Genomic DNA, 27847 nt, shown 5'->3' on the forward strand with positions numbered 1-27847 from the left:
GCACTCACTCGGGATGGTGGGTGAGGGAGGGAAGGGAGGTTGAGAGGGAATGCCCTGCTCACGTTAGGGCTTGTATAACTAACCCCTGGGGAGACAGGGAGGTAAGGACAAGCTAGAGGCAGAGCAGTAAGTCAGAGGCACATCACAGAACATGGGCTCATGGCCCAGCTCTTCCAGATATGTAAGCACTTCTTTACATCTCCAGCCTCAGTTTCCCCTTCATGAAATGGCCCTGATAATACCTACTTTGTCGTATCATTGAAAGGAAAAGAAACAATACCCATAAAGTCCATCACACAGCTCCTTACCAAGAGGTATTCAATAAATAAGAGCCACTGTCATGAACAGCCAACTCGGAGAAGCTACAAGATTCCAGAATACTCCAAGTATGCTAGTGCCCTGGGCCGGAAGCCCCTCTGGGCCTCCACCTGACACTTTTGTCACCAGCTGGATGAGCAAATCCAGGCAAGACACAGATGTCCCTGAAAGTCCCATTTATGTCCCTGAGAGGCACAGGCTGGGAGACGCAGCTGTCTGGGCGTCTGTCCTGCCCAGGGATGGTGTTCTCTGGATGGACGCCCCAGCCCACCCCTCCTCATCTCCTGCCTCGCCCTTCAGGACCTTCCCTGGAATCGCAGCTTACCGGTGAAAGGGCACGGCAAGGGCCTCAGCCTCTGCCCGGTGCCTGAGGACAGGCCATGTCCTCCCCACCAAACAAATTCCCACCTCTCCACTGGGCAGCCCAGAGGAATGAATGGGATCAAAATGGGGCTTGAGGCGTCCGGGAGCCCAGTAGGATGGAATGGCCCAACTCTCCTCTGTGGGGCAAGCTCCCCGATCCAGGGCCACGCAGATAAACTTCATCCAGTGAGGTGACTGCACTGGCCTCGGTTTCTTCATCTGTAAAACCCCAGGCTGGGCCAGGCCCCCTGCGAGCTCCCTCCCACCAGGAAGGGCTATTCCGTCTGGTCCCCACCTTTCGTGTCTGCGACTCACCTGCTGTCCAGCAGAGGGAGCCAGCACCTCCTCCCAGCAGGCCGGGAGCCAGGGCTTGGGAAGCTGGCCCAGGGTCAGGGAAGTTGACTGAATCACCACCGTGCCCGCCTGTGACACCCCCAGTGCACCCTGGCCCCGGCAAGCATTCAAGAAGCAGCAGCCGTAGTTGTCTCCATTTCACAGATGAGGAAACTGAGGTCGCAAGAGTTTAACTTGAACCCAGGGGCTCAGGCATTAATGAGGATGTGGGCGACTCTCAGAGGGTATACTATCTCTAATATCTGAGCGACTTGCCTTAAAGGGGCGGGCACACGGAGTAGATGTTCCAGGGATGCGGGTCGGCCACTGGCCCGGGGAAGAATGCTGTGATGGTTAGAGCTGGCCAGCTGGGGCAGGACTCCGCGGCTCTCTCAGGGAGTCAGGAGTTAAGAGATGGTGGGTCTAAGGCCACCTCCAACCCAAGGTGCCACATTCTGAGAGGACCCAACAGGCCAGGCACAGTGGGTGCCTGCTCTGAGTGACAGGCCACTGCCCCTGCAGGGGCTTGGCTCTACTGGGGCCTCATGGCTACCGACACTCTTCCTGGAACATGTCTGCCTCAGGCCTGGATGGGCCTGGTGTTTTCTCTGAAGGCCTCTGGATCCCAGTCACACACCAAGGGGCAGACCCCCACTGGCTATCTCTCTCACCAAAGGCTTGTTCTGGAATCCCAGGCAGGCCTTGAGGTGAAGGCAGGGTGGGGGGTCTTTGGTGGCCTGAATTCTGTGCTGTGTTCATGGGGCTATGACCTCCAGCCTACTGGGCTGGGCGGCCAAGCCACAGAGCAAGCTCATCAGGCTCATTCTGGGAGCCCTACGAGGATGTCTGCCCTGACCTTTAGATGGACCAACATTCTGGATCAGAGTTGGGGTGTCCAGGGCTCCTGGCCCCAGCTACTGTCCAGTTTCATGGCAGGGCAAGCTTCTCTGGAAGGGCTCCAAGCACACCATGGGGCACACTCAGGGGCCTGAGTGGGGAAAGTGAGGGGCAAGCAGATGGACAGTCTCTCAGGTCCAAGCTGGTCAGGCAGCAGTCAAACACTCATCACTTCTTAGGCAGGACAGTGCCAACTGGAGGAAGATGGAGTGCTGGCTCCCTTTAGAACCACTGGAGAGACTGTAAAAACTTGGATTCTGAGACTCCTTCATGGACTCTCCATGGTGGTGTCCAGGACTTTCCATTTTCAACCAAGCTCCCCCCCAGGGATTCCCATGGAGCCAGCTTCTGAGAAACTGCTCTAGAGCAACCAACATGGCAGCCTGCCTGGGCACCCTGCTTCTGGGGTGGCTAAGGGTGGATGGAATGGCCCAATGGCCCAGGGGCAAGCCTGCCTGCTGGAGAGGCCCCTGGGAGAGATCCAGTCTACTCTGAGTGGTTCTGCTGGGAGCAGTAGGAAGGACTTCCAGGGAGGCCAGCTTTGGGGAGCATATTTGTGGATGCCCTCCCCTGCTCCAGACATGTGACCCACGCTGTCCTGTGTAACTCTCACAGTCAACGTCCACCCTTTTGACAAATGATGAACCTGAAGCTCAGAGAGCTTGGATTCCAAGGCCACATGGCTAAGAGCCAGCACTAGGGTTCCAACCAATTATTTCTGACGCCAAGGCCCTTGCTCTGTACTGTGTAGAGTCCCACACGGCCTGCATTGCTGGCAAGGTAACAAGCACCCGGTCACCAAGAGGGTTCCAATGGCAGCTGGATGCTACGAGGGAGAACCTTGCTTTATGTGGGGGCCTAACAGTGTGCAGTGGAAATGTGTGGTGGGCGTATGAAGGCCAAGAAATCAAGGAGAGGTTTTCAGGCTCCTTGGCTGGCTCTGTGCTCCCGGCCACCCCGACCCTTCTCTCTCATCTCTCTTTCACTCACAGTCACACACACACACACACACACACTCATACTCACACACACCTCCCCAAGGCTCAAGAAAGCCTACACAGCTAGTCCAGCCCCTCTCAAGGCCAAACAAGATGGGGCCTGGCCCCAGCCTTTGTGGGGTGGCCTGAGATTCTCGGGGGCACTGCCCAGGCCTCTGGGACCCCCGAGGGCCATGTGGGACAAAGGGGAGATCTGAGCCCTCTCACCGGCCTTCACAGGCTTCAGGCCACTGATCTCATCCTTCGGCAGACACCCCGGGGGCAGGACAGAGTCCCAGGGCCTCAGGGGGAGCGACTTCCTGGGATATGTTTGTCTTGTTTTCTTACTTTTAAAATTCCCATTTATTTTGTGTGGGGTGGAGTGGGAGCAGAGAGGCATGGATTACAATGGTAACTAACATGCTCTTCGGGAAGAAGTTGGAAAATACAGAAAAGCACAAAAAAGAGTGTAAAGCCACCAGGAAGGGCCCACACACCTAGAGATGACTGCCTCGGTTCTTGTGGCGTCTTCTCAAGGCCAGCCTCCTAGGTTCAAATTCCAGAGACGAATTACTTAACCTCTCTCTGCCTCTTTGTGCCTCAACGTCTTCATATGTAAATCAGAGATGCAAATAACAGAATCTGCTTGGGTTGTGGTAAGCATTCCCTGACCCCCGAGATGAGTGCCTGTCACAGCGGGTGCTGCATCAAAGTTTAGATTCACATGGCGACAATTTTTTGTCTTGCAAAAGATTTCACGATTGCAATTTTTTTTTTTTTTTACAAAACTGAGTGTTACCATTTTGTAAGTAGCCCTTTTCACCTAGAACTACATCATGAACATTTTTTTCTTTTAAGATTTTATTTTTAAGTAATCTCTACACCCAACCTGGGGCTCAAACTCACAATCCCGAAATCAAGAGTCACGCGCTCTGCCTGCTGAGCCACCCAGGCGCCCCCATCATGAAGATTTTCTATATGTAGATTTATATGATTACACTGTTTTCTATTTAGATGTATATGATTATAGGTTTTGTTGAGATTCTTTCTGGGTTTTGTTTTGTTTTGTTTCTGTTTCCATTTACAGGATTTCAATTTATTTATTTGTTAGTTCGAGGATCTCATGAGGATCTGTCACTTTGTAGCAGGCCTTTCCCAGCTTATGCTGCATCATGAACTTTCCCCCACATCCCTGAAGGGTCTTTTACAGGCTGTTTTGAATGGCTGCATTGTGCTCTTCCTGGGCAGCGTGTGGACGTGGAGGCAGCAGCAGGAGTGCAGGCCAGGGAGGCGGCTTGAGGCCCCTCCCCTGCACACCCAGGAGGCGAGGCCTGAGCTGGGCCCGGCCAGGCCCCGCCCTGGAGATCACAGAGGGCAAGCCCTTCCCCGGGGCTGCCCCCTCCACAGCAGCCCGGGCGGCCCGCTTTCCTGAAGGCCTGCTCTGAATCACAGTGCAAAGTCCGGGCCTCTGGTGAAGGGCTTTTCCAGACATCACTGAGGGCCTCTCCTTCGGGGCTGTCTGGTCAAGGGGGTGCTGGGTGAATCGAGGCCTCCTCCCTCCTCTGCACCTGGAGGAGGGAGGAGGAGGTGGGAGAGGCCCAGAATACCACGGAGTGTGGGAGTAACCCAGTGGATCCAAGGCAGGAGAGTGGTGGAACCAAGTGAGCAGAAGCAGGGGGAAGGGCCCCAAGAAACACCTAGAACGTCATCCGGCCGCCAGGGACTTTTAGGGAAAGGTAGGAGAAATAAGGCCTGAGCACTGGCTTTGGGTTTGGGGGTCTGGGAGATGGAGGGACTGAGGGCAAGCTGGGCAAATTCCAACCCTGGTCTCCCAGTCCTTGGAGGCACCTGGGGCCTGGCCTTCTCTCTGGAAAATTCAAGGCCATGACACCACACTGACCCCAGAGAATGGACCACATGCCCTCAAGTCACCCCCTCCCCCAACCTCCTGCTGCCCCAGCCCCCTTGTCTTCCTCTGCCTAAATGGGGAGTGGGGAGCACAGAGGACTCTCCCCAGGCCGCGCCCCTGTTCCCCCAGGGATGCCAGCCTTCTCCGTCTACACTCGACCCCATTCTCTGGCAGCTTCCTGAAGTCGCCAGTCCTTCCCTGTCTCTGCTCTCTCACCAGTAGCTTCTCCCCAGGAGCAAATATGCCACCGTATCTCCCCTCTTAAACACATCTGAACAAGTTTCCATATGTCATCCCCGGACCCCACCGTCCCATTCCCAGCAGAGCATCTTTGAGCCACCCACACGAACCCTCTCCAGCCAGCTCCGGCCACCGTGGCTCCAGGGAACTGCCCTCCTCAGGCGCACCCACGGCCTCCGTGTGGACAAGGACACGGACTCGTCTCTCTCGGCGCTTTTCCCCCCTCCTCGGTCCCCCCTCACCCAGGTGTCCACTCCTTCCTTCTAGAAGCACTCTCCCCTCCTCTCTCCCCTCAGAGCTCACAGGCTGCCCCTCAGGTTCCTTAGTGGGTTCCTCTTCGCCTTCCAATCTCCTAATGTGGCGGGCCAGCACTCACCCTGGGGCCACTGCCCTGCACTCACGTACTTTCCCCAGGTGGGCTTCTCCGGGACCACCACTCCGCGGCCGGCTCTTGCCCTCTTTCCGTCTAAGGCCTCGCCACCGTGAACTTCCCCCCAAAGGGCTGAACAGCTTTGCCACACGCGGTCTTGAATGGCTGCGTCGGGGTCATCCCACCGCGCTCAGCTTCTGATTTTCAAGTTCCTCCCGCCTTCTCGATGCTTCCACTCAGAGGCCACAGAGGCCTTTCAGACTGTAGCCGCCACTCCCTCCCGGCTCCTCCTTCTCTTCTTGTCTTCGCCGCCCCACCAAGGGTCACCATAACCCTGCCGAGTTGTCCAAGCCCACACTGAGTCGCCCCGAAAGGACTCTCCTCCGCCACCACAGTGCGCCCCCGCCAGTCCACCCACATCCTCACTGCCCTCTGCATCTTCCCCATCGCTGCCGAGCTGCCCCTCGGTCTCCCTGGGCCCACTCCCCCACTGCAGCCTGCTCTCCTAAAACACAAATCAGACCACACCACTCCTCCACTCAAAGCCCCCCAGCATCTCCCAGTGGCCCTTGAAATAAAAGCCAGACTCCTGGCCGTGGTCTGCAGAGCCTGGTACACTGTGACTACCACCCGGCCCTGCCTGCCCCACCTCAGACCACCTTGAACCGCCTCTCCCCGCACCCTTTCCGCTTCAGTCTCCCAGCTGCCTTTCCAGCAGCCACATCTTTGTCACGGGGCGCCCCTTCCATGGGCACTTCACACCATCTCCTTTCAAACCCTTTATCTCAGCTCGTAGTTCCCCTCCTCAGAGATGTCTTTAATTACACGCAAAGTATCTTCCCACACCCATGCCTTCAATCACACCACCCCGGCGCTTTGATTACCTTTACATCTGCTCCTTTCTTCTACCTCTGCAATGTAAGCTACAAATGCAGGCATGAGGTCTCTCATCGACTCCTCTACCTGGCCCACAGAAGCCACTTGCCCCCAGGTGCCAGGACTGGAGGCAGCAGTGGCCAGAGATGGGGTCTGTTTCTGAGCCCCAGGACCAGGCATCAGCCCCTGGCCGTGGCCTCCATTCAGGCCCCAGCTCCCGATCCGACATCATCCGTGCAGTGCACCCGCAAGAGCTCTGGGTGGACCCTGCCCTGGCGTCTGCTTCCACGAATCTGAGGTGCTCTTAGCTGGCTCTCCATCCCTTTCAGCCACAAGCAGGCCTCTCTCCTCAAATACTAGAGTCCTGCCCTCCCTCCCTGATGGCCCTTCAGGCAAGCAGACCTCTCTTTCCTCCAGAGTTCCCCCGGCACTGAGCAGGGCCCGCTCTGGAGTTTCTGGGAGGCCCAGGCCGGGGTAGCCTGGAGGGACTCCTTGGCCCCTTCAGCCTAAAGCCTGTGCACCTGTGTCTGATCCTACCCCTCACTCCTCAGCAGCCTCTCCCTGTGAGAGGCTGAGGGAACCAGCAGGTGGCAGGGCCTTCTGAGGAGGCAGCAGACCAGCAACATCCTGCTTGGCCGTTTGGCTGGGCGTTGGTGCCTCCACTGAGCTGGGTACATGGGCAGGGAGGCTGGGTTGATTGGAGGGAGACACTGAACTCAGGCTGAGTCCCAAGGTGTCTCCCAGCATCTAGCATGGGGCCCGGCCGACGGGAAGCCTTCCATATAGAGCTGGGGAGTGAATGAGCGAGTGAGTGAATGGGTGAGGTCCAAAGCCCTCATAGCCTCACAGTTCAAGGAGATGCCCTCTGAGTCCCAGCTCGTGGTGCCCCAGCCAGGATTACTTTGCTAAAGAACTACTTTGGCACCGGGAACTCTCTTTGTGCAAAAGCACCAGGAATGGCCCCCACAACCCCAGAGGTGGATGGCCTGGCCTCTCCATCCCTCCTAATGCCCCCCTTCCCTGGAGCGGCTCCCTTCTGGCAGACATCCACACTGCCCGGCACCAAAGAAGCCCTGGGTCCAGCCCTGCCCAGGCTGCACAGGGCTGCTGTCTGAGGAGGCCCCCATGCTCCCAAGGGCACCCCTACGGGGCACTGTAGAGAGCAAGAGCTGAGGGGGCCACGAGGTGCTCCTTGTCTCTCTGCCCTAAGAGTCATGTGCCTCTCTGCGGCGGGCGGCGCCCCTGCCCCCTCCCCCCGGGCCTGTGCGAGAGCCTACTGTCCTTGCACTGAGGTCACGGGAGACTCTTCAAAGGACCGGCCTGCCCTGAGCGGGGCAGGAGCACGGGCTTAGCTGGGCGCTGGGGCCTATGCTGGGGCTGGAATGTGGCTACGGCCTGGATGAAGCTGGGGCTGGGACTGGAGGAGGCCAGGTGACAGGCTGTCCTATCCGGAAGGAAGCTGGAGGACCAAGAGGCTGAGCCCCAGCGAGGCCTGGAGGGCGGGTTCCCATGAGGCCATGGCTCGGGGCTGGGCCAGCTAGCACCTGAACCCTGGGCCCCTGAAGCTGGCGGCCCGATGGACTCTTGCAGATGGGGAAGGCCCTGGCGGGGATCCAATCCCCGAACTCCAGACCATCCAGGGCAGTGTTGGCTCGGCTGGGGGCAGTGACTCAGCCAAGATCTCCCCGGGGTGGCCCGGGAAGCCAAGGATGGGCACACAGATGCAGGCTCTGCTCCCAGCCCACAGGACTCTCCATGGATCCTAACACCTACCAGGTCCCGACCTCTGCCCACAAGATCCACCACCACATTGGACTTCCCTCCTCTCCTCTCCTGTCCTGCCTTGTTCCCTTGGTGTCTGTTCATATGCTGCGCCCTTGTTAGACTGGGAGCTCCCAGAGGGGCAGGCAGCCAGGCCCACCCTGGGTGCCAAGGAAGGTTTTTAAGTAAAAGGAAGCCCAGGGACTGGGTGTGTTTGTGACTAGGGACAAAGGCAAGCCTCCGTTTCTCATTTTTGCTGAAGCCAGCCAGGTATGGACCAGAGGTCTGAGGGTACAAGGCAGGGGGTAGGAAAGTGAGTGGAAGAGCAAGGACTTGGGGGTGGGGGGTGCTCCCTGCTGGGTGGGAGGAGACAGAAGAAAGGACAGAATGAAGTGGTCCTGCCAGGAAAGGTCTCAGCCCTCCATGTAATACCCATGGTGGTCCCTGTCTCCGGTCCCCATCTGCTCTTCCAAGATCCATGTCCTGCTCACAGGCACCACCTGGGCACGCATGATCGTGCATCCACTCGTGTAGCACACGCACCCGCACGGGCACATGCCAGTCCACAGCTTCCCCAAAGCCTGGGGGCCACCTCTAGCCACCTGTCCCCTGGCCACAGAAGCCAGACCTCCCTGGGCCAAGGGGACCCTCTCCTTCTGGCCCCAGCCCTAGCGCCTGATGCGGACGGGGGACCTCAGTGGAGGTACCCAAAAGGCCACACCCCAACTCTGGAGGAAAGCAGAGGAGGAGGCTGGGCCGCAGGGTCCCTGGCTAAGCTTGGCACTGCCACAGGTCCAGGCTTCCGTGCCGAGTCGGGGTGGTGGCCCAGGAAGCCTCCACACCCACCGGAGTCCAAAGAGCACAGGTGTGGCTGCCTCGTGGCCTCATCACCATAAGGCCCGCCTGCTCACCCAGGGCCCGCCTGGCCATAGGACCTCTGTCTGTGGCCGCCAGCAGAGAAGACACTGCCCTCCCACAGCCAGCACCGGACCACCAGCTCAAGCAGCAGCCCCCGTGGTGGGGCAAACCTCACTGGAACACAGGTAAGGCCTGGCCTTCAGGAAGATCAGGGCCCTGCCCTGCCGCAGGTGATCCCGGGGTGGTGGGAACAAATCAGTGTCTTCCCAGGCCAAGGTCTCCAGCCCATTCCCAGATGCAGCCAGGAAGAGCAAGCCCAAGAAAGGCTTGGGACTCATCTGCTGGCTAGCTGGCTAGCTGGCTCGGAAGCAGGACAGGGGGGAGCCAGGGGTCCAGAAACATCTCTGGGCTCCTTCTCCCAGGGTTTGTGATGCAGACACCCCTTCGCTGTGCCAAGCCCCTAAGTTCAGGAGATACATGGGGGAAACTAGGCGGCCACAGCCCTACTCCCCCAAGGGCAAGGCAGGCCAAAGCCAGCTGCCTCCCCTCTCCTGTTGTCTGGGATCTTGAGCTCCAGACAGTTCCCGGGACCTGCCCACAGGGACCCACAGGGACCATCCTGGCTTGGGCGGGGGAGGGGAGCAGGGCTGACCAAGGCAAAGCTCATTTTCTCTTCTTTCTTTTCTGGATCTAGAAGCAGGAAGTGTGCAGCCTGGGGGGAGGGGTGGTGTAGAGTGGGGAGGAGCAGGCTTCTAGCACCCCTGTCCCCGAGGGAACAGGGGTGCTCCCAAACAAGGAAAACAGAGCCAGCTGCCTCCTCCACAATCCCTCAGTTGTTTCCTAGCAACTGGTTTCCCCATCCCTGAGTCATCTTATCAGACCCTCTGTTACTTTCATAACCGTCCTAATAAACGGGTGTGGGCTCTTCTCTTATACTTTGCCCAGGATGTTTCAGCGTTTCTGTACAATGCAGGCATACCACAGAGATGCATGGCACCCACAAACTTGACACCCTATTCATGATGCATACACACGTCATTCAAATGACACTTACCCTTGACCCCCATGCTTAATTCTCTCCCATCCCACCCTGCACCTGCACACACACTGTACTTACCTCCTTTCCTTTCTGACGTGTGTGTATTCTAGACAAACCCCCGCCCCATGCTGGGAAGGCACTGGGGAGACAGCCGTGGCAAGACAAGTCTGTCCTCAGCAGGTCACAGCCCCGTGACAGAGGCATATCTACACAATTAAAGCCTGGGGTTTGCAGCCAGACCGGGCTAGGCTCATTCGCCAGGAAATACTGTGGTGACCTCAGGCCTTGTTACCCTCTTTGAACCTCAGAGTCCCCATCTGGTAAATGGAACAAGAACAGCACCTGCTGGGTGAGGTTGTTTTGAGGATTAAGTGAGTTGATGAGGGTGAAGTCCATAGAACAGTGCTCAGCACGTAGAGCCAAAGAAGTACAAGCAATGGTAGTGAAAATTAAATATGGCGTTTGTAAGGGGCACGGCCCCAGGCTTGCACATGAACCAGAGCGGCTGTCTTTGTGAGAGAGAAACATACAAGATTGGCCGTGGCATCAGGAGGGCACTCTGGGCAGGGGAGAATGGTGGTCAAGGGGGGCTTCACGGAGGAGGTGATCCTTGAGCTGGATTTCAAGGGCTGGGTATGGAGGGGCTCTGGGCAGAGGGTTCAGAGTATGGAAAGGTGAAGAGACAGGAGTCTTGACTGTCTAAGACATTCAGGGAAGTGCAGATCATTGACAAATCCTACAGAGCTCCATGATTAACATGCCTGCACACGTGCATGCAAACAGATACACACACACACACACACACACACACACACACACACACACACACACACACACACACACACACACACACACACACCCCTCCCTAAGTGGGTCCGCAGCTTAAGAGGCAACATAACCTCCTCCCGATTTGCGGAACTGAAACAGACTTGCTCAAGAGGCTTGCTTTGGCAAGGAAGGCTGCTGTACCTGACACCTTTCCTCCAGAGGCTAGGTGCAGCCCATGGACCTGGCATCTTTTACATCCAGGCCCAGGACAGGATTCCCGGGTGCCTGTCCACACAGCTTTCCCGAGCCCATGGGAATGAGCTTTACTGACCAAATAATGGGAGGCCAGGAGCCTGCCTTGAGGCCTCCCCGGCCCAGCCAAAATGGGGCTCCTCAGAGGAAGGCAAGGCTGCAGGATGGTTCCGGAAAGGCCCCTGGAGCCAGAAGTTTTGGGTCTGGTTCTGGAGGCCCCAGGTCAGAGCCTGGCCCAAACTCAGGCCTGAGTGAGGGATGAGCTACAAGAGCACCGTCTCCTACCTGGTCCTGCCCTGGTATTTTTCTCCCCAGCCCTGATGGCTGTCTCTCTGGTTCAGTGTCAGTTCGAGGAGTCATCTAACCGTGCCAGCATGTCCCGGCCCAGCAGCAGAGCCATTTACCGTGAGCTCCCCCTCTGGTCCCCTCTCCCCTCCCCTCCCCGAAACCCCTGCCCTCGCTGACCACCCCGCCTCCCGTAACTGTCTGTCTCCCCGCCAATCTGTTCCTCCATCTCCATCCCCTTGCTTTGCACCCCTGCAGTGCACCGGAAGGAGTACTTGAAGAAGGTCTCCTCCGAGGCCACCTGTCTGCAGCACAGGGTGGAGGTGAGTAACTCTGGGGAACTGCTCTTTGCCCAGGATCTGGCATGGCGGCAGGAAGACAGCCCGCATGAGGATGGTGGTCCCTGCAAGGACCTGCAAGCAGAGCCCTGTCTCAGCGGGGAGAGGTCTGGGCTGGAGTCCCCAGGGCAGGCATGTGCCACTGGGGGCTGGAAAGAAGGTTCCAGCCCTGCCTGGGCAAACGGCACTGGCGCTGTGAGATCTAGTTGCCTGCAGGGCTGTTGGCACCACAGGGCGAGCGCAGGCTGGAAGGGTGTTGTGGGGAAGAGCAGACACCTGATCAGGCTGAAGCATCTGGGGCAGCAGCAGATTTAGGCTCCCAGGGAGAAGAAGCAGGGGAAGGACACAGGGACAGTGGTCTGGAGGCTCACAGGGCAGCAGGGATGCCCAAGCCTGCCAGGTGAGTTGGGGCCAGGAGTCCTGGGCCTCATGACAGTGGCGGGGGTTGGGAACTGGCTCCATTCAGGCCTGGTGGGTGAGAGCAAGAGGAGATGTGTCCCGGATGCACATGAGGTCAGGGGCCCCGGAATATGTTGGCAGCGTGAACTCCCAGAGAGGCGCTGAGGCCTGGACAGAGAGCAGGACAGGGGTGTCAGGAGCAGGAAGCAACGGCCGCCCCCCCAACAAGGGCCTGGAGGGGAGGGCAAGGGGCGGGGCTGTGGCTTGTGAAGGTGGCATTTGGATGGGAGAAGGGAGGGGTCTCCTTGAGGAAGAGTAACAGCAAAAACCTTCCAGGATGGTCAGACTAGCAGTGGGCAAGGCTCTGAGTGAGACTGAGATGACTATGGCCCTCATCGGGCAAGACCCAGGGAGGGAGCTCTTGATCTCCCTGGGAGACTGGGAAGGGATAGACTAGCAGAAGTGGGAAAAGCATTCTGGGTATGGTGAGAGGCATGAGCCAAGGCAGGGAGGCAGGACTGTTCAGTCAGTGAGGAGAAGGACCAGGCTGGGATGGTGGGTTCCCAAAGAGGGCAAAGAAAGCCAGGGACAGAATCTGAAGGTCCTATATCCCACCCAGAGGAGTTCTGACTTTATTTGTTGGGTTATTAGAGCCCACATCTACCTCCAAACAGCCCCCTCTGCTGGCCGGGACTGTTAAGGGCCATGACATCGTTTTTCCAGAGTCCTAAACCCTCGCATGCGGCTCATCAGACCCTGACTCGGGGGCCCTACCCTAGCCCAACTGCTCCTGGCCTCCCCTTGGCCACAGAAGGCTGCTCTATGGGGATGGCCTGGGACCTCCCCGACAAGGAGGCCAGGAACACGTCCTTCTCCTCTGCTGCCTTTCCCCCGCCCCTGCCCACCACCACCTATGTGCCCCCTCTCCAATCCTCCTTTCCCCTCAGCACCTGATGACGTGTAAGCTGGGGACTCAGAAAGTCCAGGAACCCAAGGATGCCCTGAGGAAGCTGCAGGAGATGGATGCTCAGGGCCGGGTGTGGAGCCAAGACTTGCTCCTGCAGGTCAGAGATGGCTGGCTCCAGCTGCTGGACATCGAGACAAAGGTCAGCCCCCTCTGGACTCTGCAGTGGGTCACAGCTAACATGGGTTGTGGATAAGCCAGCACCAGGCATGGACTCCACCCATCCCGTGCCCCAAACATAGGCTAGCTGTCCCCATATACAGTACGTACCCAGGCCTAGGGAGGGCTGGGGGACAGAGGCACCGGGGTCAGGGAAGACGACACCCCTGCCCCAGGCCACGAGGCGAGCTGGGGCGGCCCAGGTTCAGAGTTCCCAGCAGCCACCGTGGTGCTCACGGCCGAACTCTCCATCTGGCCCAGGAGGAGCTGGACTCTTACCGCCTGGACAGCATCCAGGCCGTGGACACGGCGCTGAACACCTGCTCCTACAGCTCCGTCCTGTCCGTCATGGTGCAGGAGTCGGGCCTGCCAGTCACCAGCATTCTGCTCTTCCAGTGCCAGGAAGTGGGGGTGAGGGACCAGGGGCAGGGTTGGGGAGGGAGTGGGCATAGGGTCCAACGACCATCACTCTCCCCCCGGCACCCCCCCCCCCGGCACCGACACACACACACACACACACACACACACACACACACACACACACAGAGAGCCTGCCTGATTGCTGCTTCCTCCAGGCAGAGCAACTCAAGGCCTGCCTGCAGAAGGCCCTGGAAGAGGAGCAAGAGCAAAGGTAGGCAGTTTGGGCCCCAGCCCACCTGCAGGACCTCAGAGCCTGGGCCTGGGTGGGCCAGGCCCTGGCCCCACTCCTGGGGGATCCCAGGAGCCTGTGGCCCAACCAGCCTGGGCCTGGAACTGGGGAAGGACCAGACTGGGGCTGGGATGTAGATGGGCATGAGGGAAGAGATGAGACTGGGCCCAGGGAACACTGGAGACTGTCCCCGGAGACTGACATGGGACCGAGAGGGCCTAGGGGGCATGAGTGAGGCAGGGTGGAGTCCGGCTGGAGACCAGGGAGCAGGGCAGGTGGATCTCCTGGAGGGGGGTGGTGATACCCCTTGATCCTGGGGCAGAGCCTCCATCCCAAGAAGCCTGTCAAAGCTGTATCCCCATCATGTGCTCAGCAGACCCCCATCTGGAGCCCGTCACCCCAGCCAATACAGATGGAAGGGGCCTCCTCTGGAAAGGTCATTCCCCAAGGAGCAGGTACCCTCACGAGAGCAGAGGCCCCCTCCAGAACAGCCCTCCTGGGCGACCCCACAGCACAGTAAGTGTGGGGCATGAGGGCAGGTGGAAAGGAAGCTTTGGATCAAAAATCAAAAAAAGGCTCTGGGCCACTGTCCCCTTCCATTGTAGGCACACCACCATCCCCACGGCGGCTGCCACACAACTCCAGTGTCCGCGAACAAAGCACCTTCACTCTGCCTCCTCCAAGGCAGCCCCCATCCCCCGAGAACCCAGAGAAGGATGAGGTAACCGTAGATTGTCTTGAGCCCGCTGAGGCTCTCTGGGCCTGGTCCCAGGATGGCCAAGGCAGGCCCGGGACTGAGGAGGGACAGGGAGGCTTGATCAGACTCTGGGCTGGGCCTGAGGCTCTAGTTGGAGGTGGGGAAGGGTCAGGGGAAGGGTCTGGGGTGGGGGCGGCTTCCAGGGTGGGCCCAACTGCCGACTCAAGGGCACGGGTTGTTTGGGGTCCAGGAGATACTAAGCCATGTCCTTAGGGACATCGAGCTGTTTGCAGGAAAGCTGAAGGAGGCCCAGGCAATGAACAGTCATAAGAAGAAGAGACTGGGGAAGAAAAAGGGCAAGGACCAGTGGGGTGAGTGCTGAGGGCTGCAGGGGAGGGGAGAGAGGTGGGGATGTGGTCTTGGGATGATCTACAGCCCACCACCTTCGCCCTCCCCTGTAGTGATGACACAGGCCCAGTATATTGATTGCTTCCAGAAGATCAAGTACAGCTTCAACCTCCTAGTATGTGACCCCTCACAAGTTCCACAGCCCTCCCCTCATCCCACCCCAGTAACTGCCTCCTCTCTGGTGTCATGGACACCCCCAAGTCCTTGCCTTCTCTAGCTTCTCCCCCTGGAACCTGCCCTCCTCCTCTTGGGACTTTTGGAGAGTACCAGGCTCCCACCCGAGGCCCCAAACAATTGTAGTGTCCTGGGGTCCTGGTGAAGGTGGGGAGGGATGAAGGGTAGTAGCACGTAGTGCCCTGTGTCCCCAGGGGAAGCTGGCCATCTGGCTGCAGGAGAGGAACGCCTCTGAGTTCGTGCACATCCTCTTCCAACTTCTAGACTCCGTGAGTTTGGGGAAAACAGGGTGATGAAGAGGGACAGGCTGAAGTTAAGACAGAGCAGAGGCCGGGGTGGAAGTCAGGCGGCAGAGGGAGGCTGTGGGGTCTGCACCTTGCTCACCACAACACAACCTCCTCGTTGACTTCAAAACACCAGCCCTGCTGTGTACAGAACCCCTCAACAGGCGAGATGGGCTGGGGTCGGTCCGAGGACACCAGGGATCCAAGGGAGGCAGGAAGGAGCAGCAGGCCTGAGGCAATATGGGAAGCCAGGAATCGCGGGCCCCTTCCCACTCCTGTTTGGCCCTGGGAGAGCCTCAGCTTCCTGACACCTCCCATCCCTCCCCTAGATCCTGGCCCAGTGCCCTGAGCCTGGCCTAGTAGCCCAAGTGATCTCACCCCTCCTCACCCCCAAAGCCATCGACCTGCTACAGTCCTGCCTCAACCCGGCTGAGAGTGACTTCTGGAAGAAGCTGGGTGTGGCCTGGACCACCAGCGGGTGAGTGAGGGCAAGGCCGGGACTGAACTGGGCCAAGGGGCATGGGGGCACCTGGCAGGACGTTGGAGACGGCAGGCTCTCGGTTGTCACAAACCAGAAATAACTCAGAACAAATCCAGGGGGACTCTACGTGGAGTTGCCAGCTTTTTATTAGACTACATACAAACAATAAAAAAAAAAAAAAAACCACACCAAAATGGCCGCTCACCATCACCGCCACCACTGAAGGAGAAAAGGACAATTCTTCCCAAGAAAGCAGAGTTGGCAACCTGCTGTTAAAATATTTTCTCATTTTGGTCAAGGACAAAGTGAAAACTTTGTCTCAATCCAGCCAGAACTTAAGGATTGCTGACGGAAGCGATGCCAATGCAACATCACTAAGACTTGGCAACCAATGGGCCAAGGGGTGGAGCGAGAAAGAGGTATTCCGTGTGGCCGTGAGATGGGCCACAGCACAATCAGGCCTGGCTGGGGAGGCCGCGGGGAGCGAGCGGGAGGTGGGACCAGCTGGGGGTGTGCCGAGCTGGAGCTGGGGCGTCAGTGAAACATTCCCCAGATAGAGCACCCCCCGCACCGGAACTCAGGAGAGAGGTCCTAGCTGTCCTGTGGGTTTGAGAACAGTCAGCACAAAAGCGACACCTGGGGGGCGCCTCGGTGGCTCAGTCGGTTAAGCATCTGCCTTCGGCTCAGGTCATGATCTCAGGGTCCTGGGATCGAGCCTCGCATCAGGCTCCCTGCTTCTCAGGGAGCCTGCTTCTCCTTCTTCCTCTGCCTGCTGCTCTCTCTCTCTCTCTCTTTCTGTGTCAAACAAATAAATAAAATCTTTAAAGAAAAAAAAAAAAGGTGACATCTGGAGCCACCTAGAGGCAAGGACTCCAGAGGGAGCCCCAAGAACTCACTTAAGCCAGCGAGGCCTGCACCAGCCCGTGGGATAGGAAGGAAGGGACACTTCCAAGGGCTGGTGGCAAAAGGGGGAAAGGGTCAAGGAGGCCAAGAGATATCCCAGAGAATTGAAAGGAGAAACAAAAAAGCAGGGGCGTGAAGACCCGGAGAAAAGAGGGTTTTAGAAAGAGAGAGAGTCGACCAGGAAATCAGCCCAGTTGTGCTAGTGAGTCTCCTGCCTAATAGGCAGCCCTTCCCTGTGCAGCCTCGTTAAAAGAATTTTTGCCCGATTCATCTAAAGACATGAATTACGATTCAATGTAATCTATTGATTTCACTGTGGTAGAACATACATAAGATCTGATCTACCATTTTAAAGTGTATGATTCGACAGCGTTAGGTACGTTCACAGTGTTGTGCAATCGTCCCCACTGTTTCCAGATCTTTTTCATCGTGCCAAACAGAAACTCTATACCCATTAAACAATTAATTAAACAGAACTCTGTACCCATTCCTCCCTCTCCCCAGTCCCTGGTAATTTCTATTCTCTTTTCTGTCCCTGTTTATTATTTCAAATATAAAATGAAGTCATATGTGCCCTAAAATGTTTTCCAATTTCTTAAAATAACCAAAAGTCAGTGAATGAATGAATGGAGAGACAATACAGAAAAGAGACTAACCAAAAAGATGTAAAAGCCCTCAAAAGAGTTGAGTTTTGGCAAATTATATTTAGGTGACTTGCTTTTAGGCAAATTGACTGGAAGTTATAAATAGCACTAAATGCTGTGGTAATCCAGAAGCATTTAGACCCTACAAGGCCATTGTATTTGGCAATCGGGAGATTATCAGGACTTTTGAAGGACAAATTTCTTTCTTTTTTTTTTTTTTTTTTTAGATTTTATTTATTTGAGAGAGAGAGAAAGAGAGCACACAAGCACGGGGGAAGGGCAGAGGGAGAGGGAGAAAGCAGACTCTCCCTGAGCAGGAAGCCCGATGTGGGACTCTGAGGGGCTCCATCCCAGGACCCTGGGACCATGACCTGAGCTGAAGGTAGACGCTTAACCGACTGAACCACCCAGGTGTCCCCAAGAACAAGTTTCGATAGAGTAATAGCAGAGGTAAAAATCAGGTTGCAAAAAATAAGGAAAGACCCAGGGGTAAGAAAATGTAGGCAGGACATATAGACACATTCTCAGAAAAGAGAAGGTTCTAGAATGACTGTCTAAAAGGAGTATTAACAGGGTCAAGGGAAGACTTGAGCATGTTTTCAGGGTAAAGAGAGGGAACCAATTAAAAAGATTCTGAAGACAGAAGGATGTGTTCGTTCCTGCTGAGCAGATATTTATTAGCTGCCTCCAATGCCCTACCCACAGTACTCAGGGTGCTGTCACGGGGCTCCCTAGAGTAAGAAACACAGACACAGGGGAAGCATTACTGGGAGAGGGGCAGTACTCCGGGGCCTGGTGAGGAAGGGAGGGGACTTCCTCAAGGGGAGTGAGGATTCCCCGGGAGAAGATTCCTAGCAGAACAAGCCTGGATGCCACGAAAAGCCCTGCCCTTCCTGCAGTGGGGGTGCAGCAGGGCCGGGGGAGGGGGGAGGCTGGGAAGCAAGTAGCAGCCCCCACCCTAGACTCAACCACAACAGCTGCTATGATGCAAGGTGAGTCCCACCCACAAGTGAGCTAAAAAGAAAGAGAGCACTGCCAAGAAATGAAACACAGGTCAGAAAAGCCCTGCCTGAGACCCCGAGGCGGGGACAGTCTGTGGTTCCACCCCTTTGATCCAAACCCCCAGTCCAGAGTTACTGTATCTGCACTTCACGGGCAGGGGTGAGGCCGGGCCAAAGATACCCTCACGGTGGGAGGTGTGCATGCTTCACCGCGTGCCCCTGTATGGGTGTCTGGGGCCTTTCATCCGTGCTCACGGGCCATGTCCTCCCTTGCCTAGAAGATCCCGAGGCTAGGCCCTGTCATCTCCTCCCTCGCCACATCCAGCAGCCCGGCACGGAGTGGACTCAGCTTTGTTCTCTCTGCAGGGCCGACTGGACAGGCATTGAGCCCCCGCCCTACCAACCCACATTCTATGATGGTTGGCAGCTTCCAGAACCTTCCAACCAGGTAAGGGGAGCTTCGCAAAGAGCCCTGCTCAAAGCCCTGGTCTCTGGGCTACTTTCTGCCCTCTCAGTCCAAACCACGGTCACATGACACCTACTTGGTAGGTGGGTTCACGGAGGGACCCAGATCTGCGTGGTGGCCAGGCAGGGATGGGGATATGAGGCAGGTGTGTGTGAGTGGGGCTGTGGTCTGATACCCCAGCTCCCCACCACCATGCTGGCTGACTCCCTGCTCCTGCTCTCTCTGTTTTTTCCCTACAGGCACCCTCAGGACACCAGAACTCTCCTTCCCTCCGGTACGCCCTGGGCTTAGTCGGGACTGCATGATTCTGGGGAGGGCCGGGGCGGGACTGACCCAGTGGATCTGTGGATTCTACAACTCAGACCCTCTGGGCTCACATTTAGCCAGTCATATGCCTTCCCTACCTTGGGTGAAAAAGTGTTTTACCTTCCCAGACTCCAGTCCTTCTCGTCATACTACCTCTGATTTCCCAGAGCTCAGGTATAAAGCACTCAGAGGAGAGTTCAGACATAGAAACGTGCACTGCTAGCAGAGTCTTCAGAAATCAGTGACATTTCAGACCCCTCCTGCCTGCAGGAACCCCCACCCCAACCCCCACCTTACGTTGACCTGCCATTAAACCCTGTGGCAGCCGAACAGTCACCACCAGACTCCAGGCAGGAGATATCTGGGTCTCTGGGGCTGGGACAGGGACTCAGTCTCTGAGGCTCCATTCTCCAGCCATCCTGACTCTGTGTGTGGTCGGGGGGGAAGCTCTGGGTTAGGGAGCACCTCCTACTTTGCTCAAGAGGAGACACAACATGGCCCTCAGCTTGGGGACCCCGACCACGTGCCCTCCAGCCCCAGACCTGTCAAGCCAGCCCTGAAAATGCAAGTCCTATATGAGTTTGAAGCCAGAAACCCACAGGAACTGACTGTGGCCCAGGGAGAGGTGCTGGAGGTGAGACACAGGCTTGAGCCTAGAAAAGGAGGTGGTGGTTGGCGGGAGCCATAGGCAGCCTGGCGTTGGTGGTCTGGGTATGGGGCTGCTGGGGTGGGTGGACTAGATAGGGAGAAGAATGGTGGGGGAGGGCAGGAAGGAAGAAAGCCTTGGCTGGGGGTGTGGGGTATGGACAGAGGCTTGGGTGACTGAGGTAGTGACTCTTGGCAGGTCCTGGACCAGAGCAAGCGGTGGTGGCTGGTGAAGAATGAGAAGGCACAGAGCGGCTACATTCCCAGCAACATCCTAGAGCCCTTAGAGTCGGGGGCCTCCAGGAACCAGAACCAGTCGCCTTCTTGGGTACCACCTGGCCTCGACTATCCAGAAGCTCTAAGTCAGGGGTGGGAGCAGGAAGGATTCAATGACAAGTGGAGGAGATAGCCCTGGTTCAAGTTCATCCGTACCACCACAGGGTTACTACATGCCAAGTTTATTATCATGGGGCCAGAGCAGAGAATAAGCCTTGTCCCCACCAGATAAGTGAACCATGGAGTGAGATAAATGATTTGACAGGAACCCAGAGCAGGGGCCTGGATGACGGGGGCTGTGGGTAGAAAGGAGATGAGGGGCGCCAGCGTGGCTCGGTGGGTTAAGCGTCTGCCTTCGGCTCAGGGTCCTGGGATGGAGCCCTGCCTCGGGCTCCCTGCTCAGCGGGAAGCCTGCTTCTCCCTCTCCCACTCCCCCTGCTTGTGTTCCCTCTCTCGCTGTCTCTCTGTCAAATAAATAAATAAAATAAATAAAATCTTAAAAAAAAAAAAAGAGAGAGATGAGATGAGATGGCCTCTTACCCCCAGCTCCCCTGATTCCAGGCTCCAATGCTTCGACTTAGCTCAACGCCTGAGGAGGTCACAGCCTGGCTGCAGGCCGAGCACTTCTCCACCAGGTGAGTGCCTAGCCCCAGAGGGCGTGTCGGGAGAACCTCTTCGAAGGACTCCAATAATAGCCAAGGAAAGCCAGAGACCCAGAACACGCGGGGGCCAGAAGAGACCCACAGTGCCCCCCTCTGCTGAGTTAGAGAGAGCAGGGGAACGGGTGCGTCCATGCCTGCGCAAGAGCACTGAATGAGGAGCCTCTGCCTGGGGGAAGAGAACAGGATCCCCCAGGGAACTCAGGAAGAACTTCAGCTGCCAGCCACCCCTCCCCACCATAAAATTCTCTCCCAGGGCGTTTCTCAGTTCAAACCCAGGAGTCCTGAGCTTGGTTTAAGCCAACATGTCTCTCTGACTCCTTCACCTCCAGATACCCTATTCCCTAAATTCTCCTGTAACCCCAGCCTCCAAGCCCAAACAGCCCCCCATCCGTCCGATACTCCAGAATATACCACGCCCCGAATACACAGGCCCGAGTCCTTCCGCTCTCCTGCTGACAGATCCTGCTGTTCTCGTTCCCAGCACGGTGAGGAGCCTTGGCTTCTTCACAGGGAGACAGGTGCTTCACATGAGACCCGGGGAGCTACAGATGCTGTGTCCACAGGAGGCCCCACAGGTCCTGGCACGGTTAGAAGCCGTCAGAAGGATGCTGGGGGTGAGGACACCCTGGGCCCCTGACCCGCACAGGAAATGCGGGATGCTCCCCAGGGTGGGAGGGAGAATGCCAAGTGGACAAGCCTGCAGGCTTCTATTCCATTCCATTCCATTCCATTCCAGGCCTGGGCTAGAACGGGGTGCGACAGGTACTGGGCACAGGATATTCCCCCCTCAGAGGCTTGACTTCACATGCTCAGGCATGCAACGTCAGGCATGCCGTGAGCCTCCAAGCTGATTGTCAACATGACCCGCCTCACCTCAATGCTTTTCTTTCCTCAGATGAGTCAGTAGGCACCAACCTAGACACTTCTGAGATCAAGACCCTCCCACAACAAGCAAGATGGCAGATCTGATACTCCTTGGAGCCCTGAAAAATTCGCTCTCGGGTCCCCAGTTTGCAGCGAACCCCACACCCCAGCTCCCACAGCAAAGAGGATGAGCAAGCCCAGAGGTTGAGACCAACGGTGCCCCTTCTCGCTGTGTTGGGAGCCCTCCCCAGTTATCACCTATTTATTGTATCTCTTTCCTAAGCCTGGAGCACTTAATCTGTCAGGACTCCGTTCAGTCCCTCTCCTCCCCAATAAAAGCAGCTTTGAGCTTGGTCTGTGCCTCCCCGCAGCTTCCTCTGGGCCTGATGGGGGCCAAAGGCAGGGAGGCAGGAAGAGGTGGGACTCCGGGCCTGAAAACGGCAGCCGCCCCACGCCCATCACTGAGCCAGGCTGTTGGAAGGTGAGTGGGGACTCCCACTGCAAGCCCGGAGCTGAGAGAATTTGAGCAGAAGCTCTCCTTACTCTCTTTCTAAACAAACGCCAAGATAAGGCTCTGCCCACCATCTTTCTCCTTCTCTGTACCCTTCTCCCAGCACGCCCCAAGGCACCCAGGACAGCTGAGGTACAACTCTTCCCGGGAGGAAAGAGTACTCAGTCTGACAGTGGCTGGTGCGGATCACCCTGGCTGAGGAGCCAGAGGAGCATTAACAAACACGTCAGCTGCTCCGGGCTCCACTTGGCAACTTCCTCTTTTAAAACAACTGTGGTCCCCTCCTGTTGGGTGAGCCAACCCTGAGCTCCTCTGCCCCACCCCACCCCCAGCTTGTTTCTTTAGTGGTGGCGCATAGGGAACACTGGACTGCAAGTTGCAAGTCTACCAATTGGCTGTTTGACCGGTTATAAAGTCAATTCACACTCTGGGTGCCTATTTTCTCAAAGGTTAAGTGAAGAGTTTGGACTGTTTGTGGCTTCTAATATTTAATATACATAGCCTTTTTAAGTCTCATAACTGTCATGGACTCTCCTCCCTACAGAACAGAGGTTATTCTTTTATTGCTTTTGGCTACAGAGAAAGCTTGATGTGCCTGTGATCAATGGTCCTAGAGGGTTCTTAAAATGTTCCCCTAAGTCTTTTGTCTGGGCCCCTGAATACCCTATTTTTGGACTGCCTGTGCCTGGCCTCCAAAAATCACCTCTCTTAGCTGGTCACACTGAATAGGAAAGCCAAAACTTGCCTTCACAAAAGAGAAAAAAAGGTGAGACTCTTAGAGTCTGGCTGTCAAGGGCCAAAGTTAATTTCTTGGGATGGGGAGAGGAGATATTAATCCATCACCCTTTGGGGTTTCATAGAGCTGAAGGAGTCCTAGACACAGGGAAAGACTTCAGGACCAGAAAAAAACAAAAACAAAAAAACCCAAGTGTTTTAGCACAGATTTCCCAGCAAAGACTCAGACGAGGTAAGGGGCTGCCAGGGCACCCAAAGCTCAGTGGACCTGGCACAGGTTATGCTATTAGACAGACCTGGGTTTGAATCCCAGGCCACCCATGGAAACTGAAGCTTAGAAAGGTGACTGCACCTCTCCAGGCATTGCTTATCTTCATCAAATGGGCCTAAAACCTATTTCACAAAATTGTTGTGAAGCTTGAATTGGAATAAGTTAGCCAATCTATATAAAATATTTAGATTCTTGCCTGACAAATCATAGGTGTTCAAAACATATTCATCTTTTGGGGTGCCTGGGTGGCTCAGTCGGTTAAGTGTCTGCCTTTGGCTCAGGTCATGCTCCCAGGGTCCTGGGATCGAGCCCCACATCCGGCTCCTCGCTCAGCAGGGAGTCTGCTTCTCCCTCTCCCTCTGCCCCGCCCCCCGCTCGTGCTCTCTCTCTCTCTCTCTCTCTCAAATAAATAGATAAAAATCTTAAACAAACAAAACATGTTCGTCTTTTACCTCAAGTTAATTTGTGACTGGCCTTTTGTTATCTTGGAAGAGAAATCCAGGCATCTTAAGTCATCTGTCCCTATGTGTTTGCACTTTTTTCCTTCTTCCTCTTAGTGAGGTGTCCTTTTAAAAAGTCCCAACCTCGCTTCAGCAAGCTACGGGGGAAATGTGATTTCCCACAGCCGGGCTAGGTGGTTGGGGGCTCAGTGTCCTGAGGCCATGCTGTGGAGGCCAGGCCAGAAACCCGAGGAGCTGCCTTCCCACCACCGTCAACGATAGCAATTTCCTGGTGGTCAAGAGTCTCAGTTGTTCTGTCCACGGCAAAATGAACAAACTTTTTAGAATTGCAAAAGAAAGAAAAACAAAACGAAGAGAGTTTTGTTCGAGCCCAAGTGAGGACAGCTGCCTGGGATACACAATCTTCACAAAGAAGAGAGTGCGCCTGCGAAGGAATGTTTACTACAGGGTTATATATGGTTTTTTGTTACAACAAGAGTTACAAATCAAAATGATGAAGGACATTTCAGGAAAATCACAAACTTTATCTTATGTGCAAGGTTGCGGGCTTCGGAAGTATGGGAACAGAACTGAGGGAGATGTTTACTCTTATCTTTAGGTTGAAATGTTTCTTTTAGGTTATTTGCTAACAGATGTACCATGTGTGCTCGGGGCAGAAATAGAGCCCATGCTTTGAAGTTTGGTGAAGTCATTCTGATCCTGGTAACAATCGAGCTTCCCTGGGAGCCCAGGAGCAGGGCCCACAAACACTGAAAGTTGAAAATTTCCTTTAGCACCTCTTGGCGCTTGCCCACTCCCCCCACCCCCAACACTCTCCCCCTCCCGCTGGAGAAAAATTTAGGACACGAATCTCACCGTCCAGGGATTCACCAGGGCCCTCACGGCCCGGGTTGTTGGTGCTCCTCCTGCCCCGACTGGCACTATTAACCACCCAAGGGCAGCTCCACCAGCAGGGAGCGCAAAGCCCCAAACCCAGCGAGCTCCGCCACTGCCCAGCCTCCAGCCGGGGAGGCGGCACAGGTTGCCCAGAGCCAGTCTTGCGGGCTCGCGGATGGAGCGGACAAAGATGGGTGGGGGCGGAGTCAGAGCGCACGCGTTGTCCCCGCCCACCTAAGTCGGGTATAAAGAGCCGCCCGTTTCCGCTCTACTCCCAGTCCTGGAAGGCACCGAGGCAGCATCGGCATGTCGTTGTCCAAGTCGACCATGGTTCTAGGTTACTGGGATATTCGCGGGGTGAGTGCCGTCTCGACGGCCGAGCCGCTGCGTCAGGGAGACGGCCGCGGAGACGACCGCGGGCTCAGGGTCCCTCCGAGAGGAGGGTCGCTACTCCGGAGCCACGGCGTCCCTCGCCACGGCGCAGCCCGCCGCAGCCGAGCTCCCCGACCGCGGAGACCGACCCCGCCTGGCGTCTGGGGTCACCGGGCCCCGGAGAAGGATGAGGACAGCAAACCGCCGGGGTCGATCTCGGTGGGGGTGGGGGGCCGCTTAACGACCGCCTGGGCAGGATGCACGGTTTGTGCAGCCCCCGGCAGGGGGACGTTGGCGGGCGGGGGTTGGGGGCCGGTGGGCGCCGCGCAGGCGCTGACGGCGGGTTTTTCTCCCCCAGCTGGCGCACGCCATCCGCATGCTCCTGGAGTTCACTGATACATCCTATGAGGAGAAACAGTACACGTGCGGGGAAGGTAATGCGTCCCGTATCCGTGCATCCGGTGTCCAGCGCTATAAGCCCCCTGGCCTTCCAACTGTCCCTGTCGTCTTGTGCCCAGAGGGTGGTATCACGCCTAAGTCGGGTGGGACATCTGCCCCAATCATCCGGGACCCCCCTGCTGTGTCCCGTGTGGAGAGAGATGGATGCATCCTTTATCGAGCTGGGGATCCTCCCCCTGCCGCCGTCCAACCGCGTCTGAAAGTTTTACTAAATAGGCCCGGAGAGTAAATGGTTACCTTTGGGGGCCTCGGAATGTGAGGTATTAGCATCAGGTTATTTCTTTTGATCTTTCCATGCTCCTCAGGCAGGATGTTAAGGAGGTTGGGTCCCACTTCATTCTCTTACAGCTCCCGACTATGATAGAAGCCAATGGCTGGATGTGAAATTCAAGCTCGACCTGGACTTTCCTAACGTATGTGGCTTTAGGAGAAGAGGGCGCAGAAGGGAAGGCCGTCAAATATATCCTTGCTTCTTTCCTGTCCGGTCTAGGGGGACCTAGAATGTGGGCTCTTAACCTGGTTAAAATAAATAGAATTCAAGGGTGCCCGAACTTGAATGGAGAAAAAAAAAGTTATTTTCATTTCCACTAACCACGGACGAAAAGTTAACAATTCCTTCTATTGTGAATATAGGTAATAAGTGACATTGGTTATTAGCCATGGCTGTGACCTTGTCACTAGTAGAATTGGGTATTTTCATATTATATTACATGTGTGGCAGTACATAAATATTAGTTACATGCATCATACTTTGAAATTATAATAGCTGTTACCCCTGCTTGTTATTTAACGCATTAATAGGCACATATTACTCTATGATAATTTTGTTTCTTGAATGTTTTATAAATTGTGAAAACATATGTAATTTGCTTTCTGCATTTAAATTTAATCTTACTCTGACGAAGGGTCCGTAGCATGCACATACACATACACATGCACACGGAGAGAGAGAACGAACCCTGGTCTAGAACCAGGTGGGGACCCAATTGCTACTTTCTACTTATTTTCTTCTTCCTCCTAACACAGCATCTTCTCTCTACTGTTCACTTCCCTGCAAGTCTCAAATGCCCCAGGAGAGAGAGGCAGGGAGGCAAGAGAGAGTTGGTTGTTCATCTGACATGTCCTTTTCCTTCCAGCTGCCCTACCTCATGGATGGTAAGAACAAGATCACCCAGAGCAATGCTATCTTGCGCTACATCGCTCGCAAGCACAATATGTGTGAGTGGGGTAGGGCCAGTGAGGGACACCAGGCTGACAGTTCTCTGGGAGGTGGATAATTCCAAGGGTGACTTCTCATCCTGCGGCCTATAGGTGGTGAGACTGAAGAAGAAAAGATTCGAGTGGACATCATGGAGAACCAAATAATGGATTTCCGTACGCAGCTGATACGACTGTGCTATAGCCCTGACCTTGTGAGTCTCCTTAGGAGGCAGGCATCAAGAAAAAAGAGCGCTTAGAAACCCAGGCGTTCGTTCTGCTCCATTCTGCTACTTCTGCTTTCCCACCAACCAGTCTCTCAGAAATTGGGGGGGGGTCCATTTGTCCTATAACTCTGGTGTTGGCCCCTCCTACTCTGTCCTGCCACCCCTACTGAAGGCAGTAAGAAGGAGGCACGCGGAGAAGGGGGCCGCTAAGTGTCCCTCACTGGCCCATGCCCTGATGCTGGCGACAGCATTTCTCCCACTCTCTTTTTCCCTCTCTCCCAGGACAAACTGAAGCCTCAGTACTTGGAACAGCTACCTGGACAACTGAAACAGTTCTCCTTGTTCCTGGGGAAATTCTCATGGTTTGCAGGAGAAAAGGTAGGAAGGAAGGAAAGGGGGAAGATGTCTTTCTATCTCCCAGCGTTACTGAACTCTGCAGACCTGACCATCTTGTGCCCCTAGCTCACCTTTGTGGATTTCCTCACCTATGATGTCTTAGATCAGAACCGTCTGTTTGAGCCCAAGTGCCTGGATGAATTTCCAAATCTGAAGGCTTTCATGTGCCGTTTTGAGGTGATGTTCCCTGCCCCTTTCCCTTACAGAAACACTCACAGGCTGCCCTGCTCCCCAGGGGACCCCATTGTGGTAGATTCTTTCTCAACACTAGCATTTGTGTAAACGGATCCATAGTTGGACACTTCTCAACCTTCAAGTCTTGGGAAGGTTCTGGCTTCTACACCCTAAAGGCACTGTCTACATGAAATGGTGGCCGGGGGAGGGAGGGCTGCTGTCGAGACAGCAGTGTGTGAATGTCCCTGGCTTGGGACGGGTCTGTTGGACTGGGTTAGAGTCTTTATCAGGCGTGGTGTGCTTTCCCTTCAGGCTTTGGAGAAGATCGCTAACTACATGCAGTCTGACCGCTTCCTGAAGATGCCCATCAACAACAAGATGGCGCAGTGGGGCAACAAGAGAACATGCTGAGCAGGAGGTGGACTTGCACCGCTTGTTTTGTTCCATCCTGTCCCTAGGGGGCGTGTAACTCTCTCTTCTCTGGTCTTTTCAATAAATAGCGTTTAGGCTACTGGTGTCTAGCTGGATTTCTCTTGGGTGTAAAGGCCAGAGGAGAGTAAGGATACGTGGAAAATTTCCAAGACGTGAATCCAATCCCTGCA

The 27847-nt window shown here is 55.8% G+C and overlaps 2 protein-coding genes across 2 annotated transcripts; both read left to right on the forward strand.

Annotated features, from left to right (window-relative positions):
- The first annotated feature begins 11335 nt into the window (after window positions 1-11335).
- Window positions 11336-21757, forward strand: EPS8L3 (EPS8 signaling adaptor L3). The gene is made up of 18 exons (XM_088022835.1): window positions 11336-11366; window positions 11505-11569; window positions 12931-13089; window positions 13368-13517; window positions 13682-13737; window positions 14129-14271; window positions 14361-14476; window positions 14703-14823; window positions 14914-14975; window positions 15229-15303; window positions 15648-15796; window positions 18714-18795; window positions 19053-19087; window positions 19567-19753; window positions 19964-20092; window positions 20602-20675; window positions 21184-21316; window positions 21713-21757. The coding sequence occupies exons 1-18, from the start codon at window positions 11336-11338 to the stop codon at window positions 21755-21757; spliced, it is 1812 nt and encodes a 603-aa protein (XP_087878961.1).
- A 2949-nt stretch (window positions 21758-24706) lies between these two features.
- On the forward strand, window positions 24707-27749 carry LOC114207940 (glutathione S-transferase Mu 3). Its single transcript, XM_028102007.2, has 8 exons — window positions 24707-24777; window positions 25151-25226; window positions 25600-25664; window positions 26388-26469; window positions 26563-26663; window positions 26958-27053; window positions 27138-27248; window positions 27558-27749. Exons 1-8 carry the CDS (start codon window positions 24727-24729, stop codon window positions 27654-27656), a joined length of 681 nt encoding a protein of 226 aa, XP_027957808.1. The 5' UTR covers window positions 24707-24726; the 3' UTR covers window positions 27657-27749.
- Window positions 27750-27847: the final 98 nt, after the last annotated feature.

This window comes from Eumetopias jubatus, unplaced genomic scaffold, assembly GCF_037043125.1.
Source record: "Eumetopias jubatus isolate StellerSeaLion01/CBP00866 unplaced genomic scaffold, mEumJub1_p1.0 scaffold_4, whole genome shotgun sequence".
NCBI classification, from domain to species: domain Eukaryota; kingdom Metazoa; phylum Chordata; class Mammalia; order Carnivora; family Otariidae; genus Eumetopias; species Eumetopias jubatus.